At 39.5% G+C, this 15,072-nt stretch overlaps 2 protein-coding genes across 2 annotated transcripts; both read left to right on the forward strand.

Moving 5' to 3' along the window:
- Positions 1–3,000: 3,000 nt before the first annotated feature.
- LOC125586072 lies at positions 3,001–4,356 on the forward strand. Its single transcript, XM_048755871.1, has 3 exons — positions 3,001–3,121; positions 3,220–4,205; positions 4,321–4,356. The coding sequence occupies exons 1-3, from the start codon at positions 3,001–3,003 to the stop codon at positions 4,354–4,356; spliced, it is 1,143 nt and encodes a 380-aa protein (XP_048611828.1).
- A 32-nt stretch (positions 4,357–4,388) lies between these two features.
- LOC125585348 lies at positions 4,389–7,291 on the forward strand. Its single transcript, XM_048754267.1, has 5 exons — positions 4,389–4,982; positions 5,067–5,198; positions 5,702–6,228; positions 6,311–6,395; positions 6,477–7,291. Exons 1-5 carry the CDS (start codon positions 4,389–4,391, stop codon positions 7,140–7,142), a joined length of 2,004 nt encoding a protein of 667 aa, XP_048610224.1. The 3' UTR covers positions 7,143–7,291.
- Positions 7,292–15,072: the final 7,781 nt, after the last annotated feature.

The following is a 15,072-nucleotide window of genomic DNA, read 5'->3' on the forward strand; positions in this document are numbered from 1 at the left end:
AAAACTCGATGTGGGTAACCGAACCCAGGCTACGTAAACATGTGCGTGCTGTGTTCCACTAGGCCACCGAAAGATTTTGAAAATAATTGATTATTATTTATTGAAACGGTCCAATTAATCATGCTATGAATAATTAATTAAGTATGTTTAAAGAGGAAGGTATAGCCTATATTACTCTATTCAAATTATAGACTACATGTAGGGGTGAGAGTTCGGGTTCGATTCCAACTATTCAGATATTGGTCTTTAGATGAGAGATTAAAACCTATTTGAATATTTATAAATTTTAGTTCAGATTCGGTTTGGATCATTACGGGTTCAGTTCAAATACGGATACTCATTTAAATTAAGTAAAAATATTAAAATCCAAATATATTCTATTAAATCATTATTATGACATATTGATATATGTTTAGTCTAACAAATTTGTAACCACCACTTTAATTTTATAATGATCAGGATCCCCTAGGATATTTTGTAACCACCACTTTAATAACTTATATAACTGGCTTCTTTTATTTCCTAATTACAAAGCTAACATGGTTTTTATTTACATTAGGTCAAAATTAAAAAAAAAACTATTTTTAATTGCACGAAAAATTATTATGTGTAAACGTTATTATTATTATATATGAAATCAAATCATGAAAATTTAATGAAAAACATATAATTTTATGTATTTAATTACTATGTGATTACTAAACAAAATTGTAACTATACTTTGTTATTTTTTAAAAATAACTGTTTAGGAATAAACTACAAAATTAATGTGTAAAATGGCTATGGTATAGGTGTATAGTTATGCAACATCGTAAATTCAATACAATTATCAAAACCCCTTACTAATCATTAAAAAAATATTTTACACAAATATGATTACAATGAAATACACAAATATGATTAAACAGAAAAACACAAATATGAAGAAAAAAAAATTCTAAAAAAATGTAAAACAAAAAATATACCCGCCCAAAATCTAGTTCTCTTTAAAGTGCGGTAAAATTTCAATTACTGACCAGATAAATAAAAAACTTATAATGAGCGTATTCAACTATCGAGTCTAAAATTCTGAATTCATACTTGACATAGTCTTTGGGCAAACAGTAGCAAGTGGCAACAATAGTCTTCAGAAAAAAACACAGATTTGTAGTGGAGAGATGGATTGGGGCATACTCCAAAGTTGGCAGATGAACCTCAGGTTAGTAACTCTAAAAATTCCTTTAAACTCTTAATGCTCAAATTATACTTGCACTATATTGAATTTTTTTCATAAACCCTTTCTTCTTTGAGTTGATTACACTAAGGGACACTTTTTGACTTTCTATTACACCTAGAGACACTTCTTACATGTGACACACTTTGTTGTGAGCCAGCGACAAATTATGGACAATTTTGCCTTTAATGAAAACGACACTTGTGGACACTCAAGTAATATGTGGATGGGTGATTTGTGGACGGATGATGCGTGGTTGGGTGATTTGTGGACGGGTGATGTGTGGATGAATGATGAGTAATATGTGGACATGCGATGTTAATGTGTTTATAGTAGATAACGTGGACAAACTCTCTGTTTGATTCCATAAAACTATACAACAATACGTGGACATGGATTCATGTTACTAAAATTATACCACAAAACATAGACACGGACTTTGTTATCAAAACTCTCACCAAAAGAATTTTTTTTTTGTCCATATCTAACTTCTTTGTTTTGATACGACAAGTTGTGGACTGATACAAAGCCAATACATATGTTTTTGACACAATTGGTTGTCACTGCAAAGAACTTTTAAGGGATACCATTGATTTGCATAGAAACTCCTCTATTTTTTTTTATTCTTCTCTCCCGTATGGACCTTCTGAGATTCATTACAAAAGATAATATTGAAATTTTCGTTTTACTAAAAATCCCACTAACCAACTATTTGAACGGCTTTCTCCTTAGATTTAGTACCACCACCAACGAGAGTGAAGCAGTGGGTTCGTCGTCTCCAACACGAGCATTTGGCTTCTTCAGCCCAATTGATAAATTATCTGTAATTAAACTTCAATCAAGATGAGAAAGAGATGATAATGTGAGTATGAGCGGAGAGAAAAATTGAACAAGCGTTTACCTTCTGTCGGAAAGTAATAGATCTTGCATGTCAGAGATTTTCGAACTAAGGGATCTGCACTTCGTTATGATGTGGATTGATGCAAATTTGATTACAGTTGAATTTATATCCCGAGATGATGAATGAAATCGAATGAATATTGTCCATGTCTACAACTAGTTTATGATTAATTTATAATTCTGTTAAGATATACATGTCCACAACTAATTTATAATTCTATTATCCACGCTTTGGTGTCCACGTCCACATTTAGTTTTGTTTACATATTAATATTTTCATAATATATATACGAAAATGGATCTTAAAAGATAGAAATTTATATATATAGTTTATAATGACGGTTATTTTTGTTTAATATATTTTAAAACTTGAGATAAAAGTAAATGAAAACATAAAATAGAAAAAAAAAGAAATAAGAAGAGGAGAGAGATTATCTCTAGTTTAAGGTCATAAGAGTATTTTTGACAAAAGAAAGTGTGTCTCAAGTGATAAGTGTCTTGTAGTGCAATTGGAATGTGAGAAAATGTCTCTAGATGTAAAAAATTCAAGAAAAAATTGGCAAATTGGGCAAATTGCAAGTTTGATATTAGGGAGTTGGGCGACCTCGAGTTTAAATTAGAAGATTGGGCGAATCGCCTTTTCCATACTTGTGAAATGTCGACAGAGGGCGCGCGTGGTTCTTGGTATTACGACCGTGCCACCTCTTAATTTTTATTTTAAAAATCAATAAAAGACCTAATAAAAGAATAAAAAAGAAGGAAATTAGAAAAACCAAAACATCCCTTATATCAAAATATACCAGAACCACCTCTAAACAGCTGCAATTGAGAACCAAACATAAAAGGAATCCCACATAAGAACCACTCTCGACTGTACCCAGATCGGCATGGTATCCCCCTCCAGCGTAACGCCCTCGAGGAGGGTGACTCGTAGTCAATGCGCCAGTGATAGAGAAGCAAATCCCAAGAAAATTCCCCGACTAGGCAAAACTGTGTCTCGTTATGCAGGTATCTCCTTTCGCTAAGCTTCGCTGTGAAATTCTTTGGAAAAAGTTTTTAAAAATAAAGCGTTGGGTAAATGTCTGGATTTGGTCATTGTATTTCAGTATCTAGCACGGAGTCCGAACTAGAGGAACATGCATCCACCGACCAAGAAGAAGCTGCATCCACCGAGCCGGAATTTATTGTCACCACGCCGACTTTCCCGGAAAGACTGTTCGCACGTAATTGCTATCCTGGCAAACCTCGACTGAACATCTATTCAAAGGCGAGTATCATTGGATCGTTAGTGAAGTTGCTAAGAGGCTCCCCTGAAATGAATTGTCTGCTAGGAAGTCAGTTTGGAGCTCTGTTCCACTTACATGTATCGCGCTGCTCAAACTCTGCGAAACTTGTACATTCTCTCCTCAGCCGTCAGCTGGTTACGATGCGCCTATATGAGCTCTGGTTCTTGTTTGCAGACAAGCCACTACGCTTTTCTCTGCGTGAGTTCGGAGACATCACGGGGCTGAAATGCGAGCCTGAAAGGGAAAAAGTTGGAAACGGGTCAGAATCTATCGATGCCACACCTGGACGTATGTGGAAAGAGTTGTTTGAAACTGAAGATGAAGACGTGACTGTACCAGATGTTCTTCGTATGCTTGAACAGCCTAGTCTTCCTGAGTGGAAGCGGTTGCCACTAGCTCTCATTGCGCTTGTAGATGGGCTCCTGGTTTGTGGTCACAAACTTCTTCGTGTGACGCCTGCTTACGTCGAGATGCTGGAAGACACCAGATCATTTCTTCAATATCCATGGGGGAGAGAGGCATTCGTCAGCACTCTGTCTAGATTGAGACCACCTCAACCTTCTGATCCTTCTAAAATGGATAAATCCCTTTCGGTCATGCGCCTTCGTTTGAAACAGCAGTCAACAGCGTGTTATGGGTTCCCTCTGGCGCTGCAACTTTTTGCTTTTAAAGCTATCCCCTCATTGCTTGAGAAAATTCCCGAACCTAATAAAACCACTTCTTTCTTGCAAGAACCAGAAGGATGCGACTCAACAAATGCACTTCTGAATTTTGAAGACATACTTCTGGTGGAAACCCAAACTGAGGTACAATGTTGTTGTCTATCTTATTTGCAAAACAGAAGTTAAGACGCTCAAACTTTGTGTACTTATGAATGTTTGTGTTCTTTGTTTGAGGTTATTGTTACGTATTCAATCCCAGATGAAGGTGGGGATCCAAAGTGGAAGAAAGAAGTAATCGATCCCCAAATAGATAACTTAGTTCGTCGAATGCGGGAAGGGCACGAGTTCAAAGCAACAGACTTTAGAGGAGGTGATTCATCCCTTCCACCTCTGAAGCCAGCCGAAAAGGCTGAAGGTGTTGGTGTCAAAAAGAAGTGTCAAAAACCGTCTAATCGGTTTGGGAAAGCATGTGATGAACCTGGAAGTTCGACTCAGGCGCCTCAGCATCCTATTCGACCTCGTCGTGGGATATGTAAACAGGCTGAACCAGGAAACTTATCAGATAAGGAGCAAGAGCTGAAAGAGTGGATACGAGTTGAACTGAAAAGGCAGTTGGGTAAATTGCGGAACGAGATTTTTGACTGGTTGCATCATGATAGGGGAGGCTCGTTCACGGTTCCGCAAAACACAGCAGCCGGTAAAACAAACAGAGACAACAGTCACGCTGACCCTACCGGCATGGAAGGTCCAAAGAAGCGACGTCCGTTCAGTGGTGATGGTAATGATGAAGCTGAAATATTTTGGTCTGATAGTAAGAAACACAAGAAGAACAACGGCGATGGGTTTAGCGACGATGAGACGATGAGAATGCATGATAATCATTGTGATGGCCGTACGCCAAATGCTCGCTTCTGGGAAAAGGTAATCAAACTGCTCCTACAATTTTTAATGATAAACAATGCCTGAATCCCGGTCTAACTTTTTTGAGAAAAATTCAACGTGTAGGTAGATTCAATGGCGGGCGAAGGCCCCTCTTTCTCGAAGTCGGCAAACATTCCAGAAGTCGATGTTTCAACGCCGATTGGACCAGAAATTGTATCAAAGCCAGCAAAACCGACTCTCCCGGAACCGTTGGAGGTAAATAGATTATAACAATGAATTTATAGGCTCTAGATATATTATGTTTTGCTGTTCAGCTTGGTTTGGCCAGGTATTCAGCGTAGATTATCAGTTGTTCGTTTTAGTTAGTGAGGTGTACAGGAATGCTGATTTGTTTGGTCAGGTATTCAGGTTATTTAGTTAAGGTATTCAGGTTAATTTTTGAGGTGTACAGGAATACTGATTTGTTTGGTCTGGTATTCTGGTTAATAGTTCAGGTATTCATGTTAATTTATGAGGTTTACAGGAATACTCATTTGTTTGGTCTGGTATTCAGGTTAATTTAAGAGGTGTTCAGCTTAAGTAGTCAGGTATACTGATCTGTTTGATAGTTTTCAGGTGAGAGATCAGAGGTATTCATATTAGTTAGTCAAGTGTTCAGATAATTTTGCCAGGTGTACAGATTATGTTGATTAGGTATTTTAATGTTAAACTACATCTGAATCGAAGTATTTGAATGAGCTATATCTGAACGTTGTCAGGGCGAGGGGGGAGATGAGTCTCCAATATCAGGGCTAAATTTGTTAGCAGAAGAGGTTGAAAAGGGGACACGGAGTGACAATGTCTATAAAGATCCACAGGAGAACACTTGTAGGATGCTTACCGTTTGGTCTCATCCTGAATCTTACGTCCTTCCGCCGGAGGAACAAGGTGGTAAAGCGTCACCGACAAATTCTGAAGATTACAAGACACCGCCAGAGGATGATCCGATGACTGAATGTCGCACACCAGACGTTGGGAATTCGAAGCTGAGTCGATATCTGACTAGGTCATTAAAAAAAGCAGAGCTAGAAGGGAAATGTATTCCAATAAGCTCAACCAAAAAAGATGACCTCCAGACGAAGCGTATTCCGAGACGTTCAACAAAGATTGGAGGAGTGTACACCCCAGACAAGAGATTGAAGAAGCTTTTCCAAAGCTGCAAGAAACCCAAATATACGCCCTTAGCAGACTTGGAGAAAGCGCAGTTTCAAGAGTTTCAGTCAATTCTCCGCGAGAAACCGGCACAGTAAGTTGTTTGGATATACTGTATAAATTTCTTGGACTGTCAAATGTTTAATATTGACTTTTGGTTTGTTCTCAAATTTCAGGGAATTCGAAATTGTTATTGGGATCCATGTCTCAAATAAGTTCTTCCTGTCGTTGGCGCGGCCAACAAATTGGGTCAGTACCGAGGTATTCCATTCATCAGAACTTAATCCGTTTTATTCAAGTGGTTTGTACATATTTTTCTAATGGTTTGTACATATTTTTCAGCACATTTCTGTGCTAATTAGTATGCTAGTAAGGCGACATGGACGCAATTATCTGAGTCGGAGGTGCAGATTTGTAGACTACTTCAGTATTGCGGGCATCATATCAAAGTTCGCAGAGTTCGAGAAGGCCTCAGATAAATTGGGATTCAACTGGGGAGGGCTTGTCAGTTTCAGTTTCACCGGAAAAACGCCGCGTCGGAATGACAAGAAGGTGTTGTTGGTTGATGTGGACAGGGTGTACGCCCCAATGATGTGGGGAAAAGATCATTGGGTTGGTCTTGTGATCAACTTGACATGCAGACAAGTGGAGATTTTGGACTGCAACATTCCCCTTAATGAGTCCGATAATGAGGTGAACAAGCACATGGCTTATCTTCTACGCGCATTGCCTCATGTCTTAGCTGCGTTTTCGCCTCCTTCCGATAGTAGTCATCCTGAAGAAGACCAAGCATTTTCATGGGTGCGTCCAGACAATATTTACTTCAACGAAAGGTCTGGCGACTGTGGACCATGCGCGGTCAAATTTCTGGAAATGCATGCAGCGGGATACTCCTATGAGGATATGGGGCAGATCGATGACAAAAAGGTGGACATATTCCGTCAGAAATACGCGATGGATACCTATGAAGAATTTATTGGAAACACAAAAGTTCAAAACGATGGTTGAAGACGTGTATACTGCCTGCTTCATTTCGTTTGTTAAACCGAATTGTTAACGGTTATTGTATCTTTTCATTCATCCAGACACTATAATTCAAACAGATCAGTTTATCTTTGAAGGTTTTATATCGTATTTCTTATATATTTAGTGTTTAGGGTTTAGGGTTTAGGGTTTAGGGTTTAGGGTTTAGGGTTTAGGGTTTAGGGTTTAGGGTTTAGGGTTTAGTGTTTAGGGTTTAGGGTTATTAGAGTATAATATCCATGCAAGATCTCACCATAGTGTGTTAGTTATTTGTTTCAAAGGAAAACAATTTCAGAAGTAGTTGGTGTTTTTACTGTTTCATTTAATAAGTATTAGTGTAAAATTTAAAAATTGATTGCAATAACTATTTCTCTGAGTGTGTTAGGTACAAAATGTGGGAGGGGACAATAACTTTCCTAGTAACTCATAAGACTCATTTGTTTATTTCTTTATTCTATATATACATATTCAATGCTTCTGATAAACATCTCCAACAGAACTCAATAGTATGGCATCTCTAAACATCCCCAATCTTCCAGAAGAAATTTTGTGTAAAATAATAGAGATGGTGGGAGCGGATTCATTCTACTATCTTGGTGGTATTTTGCGGGCTGGGAAACGCGGTTATGCACTTGTCCACGAACCCTCCGTCTTAAGGAAGTGTAATGTTCAGCCAATGGTCACCTTTGCAACATGTCAAATCTGCACTGGTGGTCAGTTTCGAGAGTTTTTCATCAAGTGCGTAACAGCTGGCAACACAAACGCTATCTACTATGAAGGGCTCTATGCAGCACTGATCGTAGGTCCTGAGAAATGTATTAGAATATTGCAACCAAATGTCCCAAATCATGATTTATCAACTTTAGCAGTCGGCATTTTCAACGTGTGTATTGGCAATGACAAGGAAGCCAGTAAACTGTTTCAGCAGTTCGAAGCTAATCACTATGACCTTCGCTCGGATGCGATAGTTGGACTGGGAGCTGATCTAGAGTGGCGATTGATATCATTTGGAGCGCCATACATGAACAGATATGGTGCATCTTTCAAATTTCCGGATGATGAGGTAATCAAGTCACCAAGCTGCCTTTATGGCCATGATTACACAGTCGATTTTGAAGGTTCTTGTAAAAACTGCAGGCTATTTTGGATATGCTGCAACATTTCTCACATCCTCTAGGACTTTATTTATGTTATCCTCGATGTTATCTGTTTTCTATCGTATAGCTTAAATATTCGTAGACCTTAAGTATTCGTATACCTTAAGTATTCGTCAATGTTATCTGTTTTCTCTCGTAGACCTAAAGTATTCGTCAATGTTATATGTTTTCTCCCGTATACCTTCAGTATTCGTATACCTTCAGTATTCGTATACCGTTTAATCAATGAAAAGTGAGTAAAGATAAATATTAATGGAATTATGAATAGAGATGTCAATTGGGCTGTCCATGTCCAATGGGTATGTCCTTTGGACAAAGCAGTTTATTGGACATTAATCTTAAGTCCAAATTGTACCTAGTCCAAATTGTCCAAACACAAAAAGACCATTCCAAAACAGACCCTTCCAAATAGAACCATAAATCATTCCAAATTGGACGTCCATGTCCAAATGGTTTTAGCCCATCTAATTTGGACTTAATAGGTTTCAGTCCATTTGACATCCCTAGTTATGAATTATAAGTAATAAAAGTGAGTAATTAATGGAATTATTCGTAGACCTTAAGTATTCGAATACCGTCAGTATACGTAGACCTTAAGTATTCGAATACCGTCAGTATTCGAATACCGTCAGTATTCGTATACCGTGAGTATTCGTATACCGTTAGTATTCGAATACCGTTAGTATTCGAATACCGTGAGTATTCGAATACCGTGAGTATTCGTATACCGTCAGTATTCGAATACCGTCAGTATTCGTATACCGTCAGTATTCGAATACCGTCAGTATTCGTATACCGTCAGTATTCGAATACCGTTAGTATTCGTATACCGTCAGTATTCGAATACCGTTAGTATTCGTATACCGTCAGTATTCGTATACCGTCAGTATTCGTATACCATCAGTATTCGAATACCGTTAGTATTCGTATACCGTCAGTATTCATATAATTAGCAATTTCTAATTTTACTAATATTAAACATGCATAAAAAGACAGCAATAATAAACAGAAATCATAAATTTTATTATATAATATAATAAAGAGTTCAAAAAAAAAAAGAGATCAACATAATTACAAAAAACAATAAAATTCAAAATATTTAATAATATTAAAAGAAGAGGAGGTTCCTAGTTGGAGTCGGAGGTGCTGGAGTCGGTGCCGGAGCTGTCTGGGTAGTTGTCCATCCTGAACTGCCCAGAACCCAATGTGTCGTCGGTCCAGTCGGAAGCGTCGTCATCCACGTCCGTGTCCATCTGCATCCACTCCCAGTAGTCACCTTCTTCATCGTCCTTTAACCCCGTCGCTTCTTCGCCGGGGTATCCATAACCCTCATCCTCCGGGTCACCTTTTCTCTCCGCCTTGCGAGCACGTTTGCTACTGCGGTGATCGGGGCTTGTGCGGCGGCGTTTGCGAGGGCTGGATGGAGGTGTTTCCTTTAACCCCTCCTCGACTTCCTCCGCCTCCTCGAACAGGGCCTCGAGTGTGGCGAACTCCTCAGTTTCCAGACCGTCGCGGATCTCTTCCTTCAAACCGGCCTTGGCCAACAGGATCAACTGTTGCTCGGTGCGTTCGCCGACTATAGGCAAACTGTAAAAGAATCGTTTGTATTTTGCGACGGTCATTTTGCCCTGGCTGATATCAGACACCATTTTTGGAATGAAAGAGTTTTGCAGAGAAAGAGGTTTGCAGAGAATGTGTTTAGAAAGATGAAAAAGATATTAAATGACAACAGAGTAGTATATATATTACGAAAATAATTAATTAATTTTTTGGTAACAGACGCGGCGTTCCATTACTACTCCTCGGTTTAAACCATGCGAATTAAATCGTTGCGACTCCTCGGTAGAATTAAATCTCCGACTGATTAGACCATATGAAATGAAGTAGGAAACTTTCTTGTCGTAGACAGAGTTCACTTAAATTTATTGGCGTGTTAAAACCATAAGTGTACGCGTGTTCGTACACCAACGAAGAGAGAGATGAGAATACCTTAAGTTCATACATTCATTAGTACAAATATGTATAAAGAAGATGTCTTTTCCGTGTCAGAAGGTTGCCCTAATTTCAAACAACGTAATGAAGCTTACGTAACCGAGGGGTATAATGATGACTTCGTACACCCTAACCGAGGGTGTATAATGATGACTTTTGTACACATTATGAAACTACATTAATTCAAATGGGTTTGCTTCTTAATTGGATATGGATAGGCCCATTATGAGATAAACAGTTAAAATTTGATAGAAGAGTACAAATTAACCTTAATATAAAATTACATAACAGAGTACAAATTAACCTTAGAATCCCTTAACCTTAACGTAAAGAGTACAAATTTGATAGAAGAGTACGAAAATTACATAATTGCATTACAAAATAAAGAGTTACTTGAATATGATCACCAACCCAAGTAAAACTAATATAATAACCATTCCACCAACAAAGTATTCGAAGCCATTGGTTAACCTTGTTCTGTTTTCAGCTAACTCAGACACTATCTTCTCTAGCCTAACCAGCTTCTGCTCAGTCTCATTCTGGAGATCCTTAAACTTGTTAAGTTGTGGGTCATAGTCATTCCAAAATGTAAGATAATCTACCTTTTCAGACAATTGAAGTGTGTGCGTATCCCTGGCTCTCATCTCCTCCATAACCGCCTCATCCCACCATTTATGAACATGACAGTCTCCATCATTAACATAATCACACGTGTAGTATCTTCTACCTGGATCATTTACAGTGCGAGATGTTGCTAGCTTAGGCCGACCACGACAGTAGCATGTCTGCGGGAATCCAAATTCGACCTCGGGTTGCGGAGGGTACTGAACCGTCGCAGCATAATTGTAATTTAGCTCAGCTTGGTCCCGACGAATAAGATCTTCAACCTCACGGTCTTCTGTGTGGCTGGAGTCATTCCCACCATAGTCCTCTGATTCGGAAGGCTGGCTATAGCTATAATCAAGTCCCATCTTTAGTATAAAAATAGAGTAAAGAGAGAATCGCTAAAAATCTGAAATATAGACGACACAAGCAGTCATACTTAAATAGATTGAGATTGTAACGGCTATATTATTATTGGACCACAATACAACGGCTACATTGTATTTAAATGTCTTTCTAACGGCTAGATTGGCTACACAGATATCGTACACCTCAAGTTATAAACAAGTTACATCAAATCATAAACATGAACACCATATTTAGGAATGACAATAAAACCATACATATCTAATAAATTCAAGAAGAAGCACTGCGTAATCCATATCTCATCAGTTCGCAAAATAGCATTATAGATGTGTTATTAGGAAACACCTAAACAATAACTCCCTTGTCAACAATACATAAAATCTCCTCCATCCATAACCCATCATTGTAGCGGTTCTTTACAAGACTTTTTGTTGTGACCTGAGATATGACATCGACTACATGTGTTTAGTTTCTTCTTCTTCGGCCCCTCCTGAAAAAAACATAACAGCCTTTATTCAGAAAATATCCATGACTACAGTCAGATGAGATTAGGTCGTACCGGTATTTCTCCTGCAGAACGTTTACGCTTGGTCGGTGGACGTCCTGGTGGTCTCTTCGTCTTTGGTGGTAACATGATAAGGTCACTAACCTCCGAAGGTATGAAAAGATCTTGCGGATCTGGAACCGGGAGTGTAACACCCTTTGTTGTTTCATTCCATGTCTTTTTTAGATAGGCGTCTGCAACGAACTCTGAGTGCTGCAAGTCCCGAAACATAGCCGCAGCAATGGCATGTCGACATGGTATTCCAACTTTCTGGAATTCAAGACATGTGCAAGACCTGGTTTCCAAATTAACAGAACTCCCGAAGCCGGTTGTTTTTAGAGTTACCTCAAATTCAAAAGCAGACAGAGGCATCACAGCGTACGCTCTTGCGTCTTCTAGATTGTTCTCCATCAACTCGTCAACAGCCGGGGGGATCTCACCACTCATTTTCGATATCTTTCGCTGTCTACTCACAAACCAACGACTAATCATGCGTCTGATGAACTCAAATAGCGCCATTATCGGGGAATCGCGCGCAGGAACTAGTGCTTTGTTGAGAGACTCAGCTATATTCGAGCTCATTAGATTGTACCGCTCGCCCTCAAAGTGTGACCTTGTCCAATGTCTAGGATCGATCTTCTCAAGATAATCCCAACAGCGCTTATCTGTAAGTTTGATCTCCGCGTAAAGTCTCTTAAAGTGGGATACCTTGAATACCTCGGCTGCCCTGCCAACCATTTGCTTCTGATTCCTTTTCTTGAATTTTGCGTCGACGTTTCTCTGTAGGTGTACGAGGCAGCACCCATGGTGTGAAAGAGGATACCACTTATCTTTAGCAACACATATTTGATTTGCTCTATCAGACACAATAGATAAATCGGAGCCATCTTCTACGATCTCTGTCAGCTTCTCAAAAAACCAACTCCAAGACTCGTTTGTTTCATTGTCTACAACAGCAAACGCTATAGGGAATACCTGAAAATTGGCATCTTGCCCACTTGCAGTTAGTAAACACCCTTTGTACTTCCCAAACATATGAGTACCATCCACCACAATAACCTTCCGTAGATGCTTCCACCCGTCAATGCAAGCTTTCAGCGCCATGAACGCGTACTTAAACCTTGCCTGACCCTTATCATCTTTTTCAGTTTTGATATTAGTAATGGACCCAGGATTTGCATACTTTACAACAAAAAAATATTTCGGCAGGAGCTTGTAAGAGCTCTCTTCTGTTCCTTGTGCAGCCACAGTTGCTAACTCTTTTGCTTTCCAACATTTCCAATATGTGGCCGTAAACAAGAACTCACTCCGGAGCATCTCGGGTAATTCAGATGCGCGCGGTCCAGCTTGGAGCCTTTCATACTTCGATCTCATTAGTGCAGCTATTACTTTTGACGTCGCATGTTTCTTATATTGCGCTTTAGCATCAGATGTGCAGACATGCTTCAGTTGCGCCTTCCTCACCTGATATGTCGAAGATTCCCCCAATTGCTTAGCCATAACATAAAATTTGCAGTTTTTATCAATGCATTTCGCTGCGACGTAGTTAAACGCATGTTTTTGGAACTTGAACCTGAACACCTGCTTTAAGGCATAAATGTGCAAACTGATCTTGAATTCTTGCTTGCTACTGAATAGCTTCCCAGTGTACATATCAGCATCTGCTAGAGTGAAGTCAATATCATCGACGGTATAATCGTTAACTGCTTCGTTGTTAGACGAAGCTTCTACATCCTCAAATCCATATAGCTCAACGGCTCTAACGGATTTCATGAGTGATTCGTCATCAGCCTTATCCTTTTCACGACGTCTTCTTGCGTCTTCCTCACGGCTTCGAGACTGAGGTACCGGTTCGATAAAGTCGTCATCCTCGTCTTCTCCAACCAGGGTTTCATGTGTCTGACCACCCGAAACACACTGAGGTACCGGTTCGACAAAGTCGTCATCCTCGTCTTCTCCATCAGATGTATCATGTGTCGGTCTAGACGAAACACATTGAGGGACCTGCCCAACGAAATCATCACTGTCGTCAACTTCCCGAGTATGCATGTTGAACGGCTTTGGAGGAGTCTGGAGAACCAACATTTGGGAGCTGTTGTCCAAACTTGGGTCCTCTTCTTGATTTGGATCTGAATGATTCTCAGTGTCGGCCACTTGATCACTTGACTTGACACCTAAATTGTTACTTGCTTCTTCAATATTCTCCATCGAAATCCTAGATGAGCCTATGTAATCTCTACCCTCATCTACGTAATCTTCAAAAGTTGATGGTGGGTTTGCGGTACGCTGTTTGTTTGTAGATGAACCACTGCCTTTGTTTGAAGAAGGATTAGTTCGTCCACTCCTCGTTTTAGTCACCACCTCACCACGTACACCTCCATATGCAACGTTCGTTCGACCACCACCACCTACCCCTCCATCCTCATCCTTATCATCGTCCCATTCGCAATTTCGTCCAACAAAATCATGCCATAAATTGTAATCATAATCCTCATCGTCGGCATCTTCGCCTTCCCCTAACGCAGCATCTTCAGTCGTCTCCACTTTATTCTGAACTTCACATGCAGTTCCATCCACTTCACGCATCCCAAAACCATTTGAGGCATAAACTGCTTCAATTTCCGCAACTCCCATCAGAATTATTTCATCTTCGGTCAAATCAGTCTCACCGTCATTAACTTCATTCCGGGTGTGCACATCAGCAGACGTACTCCCAACTTGCATTTCGTTGCTGCTGGCAACTTCTTTGGACTTCAAAAGATTCCCCATTGGCCTCAGAAAATGGATTTTCCCATCTATTTCCTCTTTGAATGTGACAAATACGTTGATGTACTTGTCCACCTTACGTGCCGAAGTAAACAAGTCGAAATCCTTATCTTTGGAAATTTGAACAGGAGCTTCTCTTTCACCAACAGCACAAGATCCGTGTTCACCAAGCCAATATGACATCTCAACGGCAACAGACATTCCAACTAGACCGTATGACTCAATAATGGCCCGCTTCAAGTCTTCAACAGAAGTTATCAACTTCGCATAGACAGCCCTCCCCATACGGTCGCTATCAAGTTTAAAATCCCAGTCACCAGTGTCGTACATAATCCACCGTCCAGAGATTACAACGATGTATGAATCGTGAACACCTACGAAAAAAAACATAAATTTATTTAAAAATTTAATGTGCTAATCAGAAGCAATAAATATAGTTTCGCACAAAAAAAACACCTGAATTCCGAACACCCTCAAATCTGTAATA

The sequence above is a fragment of the Brassica napus genome, chromosome C4 (assembly GCF_020379485.1).
Source record: "Brassica napus cultivar Da-Ae chromosome C4, Da-Ae, whole genome shotgun sequence".
In the NCBI taxonomy this organism is placed as follows: Eukaryota; Viridiplantae; Streptophyta; class Magnoliopsida; order Brassicales; family Brassicaceae; genus Brassica; species Brassica napus.

What these genes read in the sequence shown, in the direction of transcription:
- LOC125586072 (XM_048755871.1), top strand. Translation starts at nt 3,001, where the DNA reads ATGGTATCCCCCTCCAGCGTAACGCCCTCGAGGAGGGTGACTCGTAGT. An exon ending in AACTGTGTCTCGTTATGCAG is followed by an intron (nt 3,122 to 3,219) that starts GTATCTCCTTTC and finishes ATTGTATTTCAG; the next exon opens with TATCTAGCACGGAGTCCGAA. An exon ending in TGGTGGAAACCCAAACTGAG is followed by an intron (nt 4,206 to 4,320) that starts GTACAATGTTGT and finishes ATTCAATCCCAG; the next exon opens with ATGAAGGTGGGGATCCAAAG.
- LOC125585348 (XM_048754267.1), top strand. Translation starts at nt 4,389, where the DNA reads ATGCGGGAAGGGCACGAGTTCAAAGCAACAGACTTTAGAGGAGGTGAT. An exon ending in ATGCTCGCTTCTGGGAAAAG is followed by an intron (nt 4,983 to 5,066) that starts GTAATCAAACTG and finishes TTCAACGTGTAG; the next exon opens with GTAGATTCAATGGCGGGCGA. An exon ending in CTCCGCGAGAAACCGGCACA is followed by an intron (nt 6,229 to 6,310) that starts GTAAGTTGTTTG and finishes CTCAAATTTCAG; the next exon opens with GGAATTCGAAATTGTTATTG.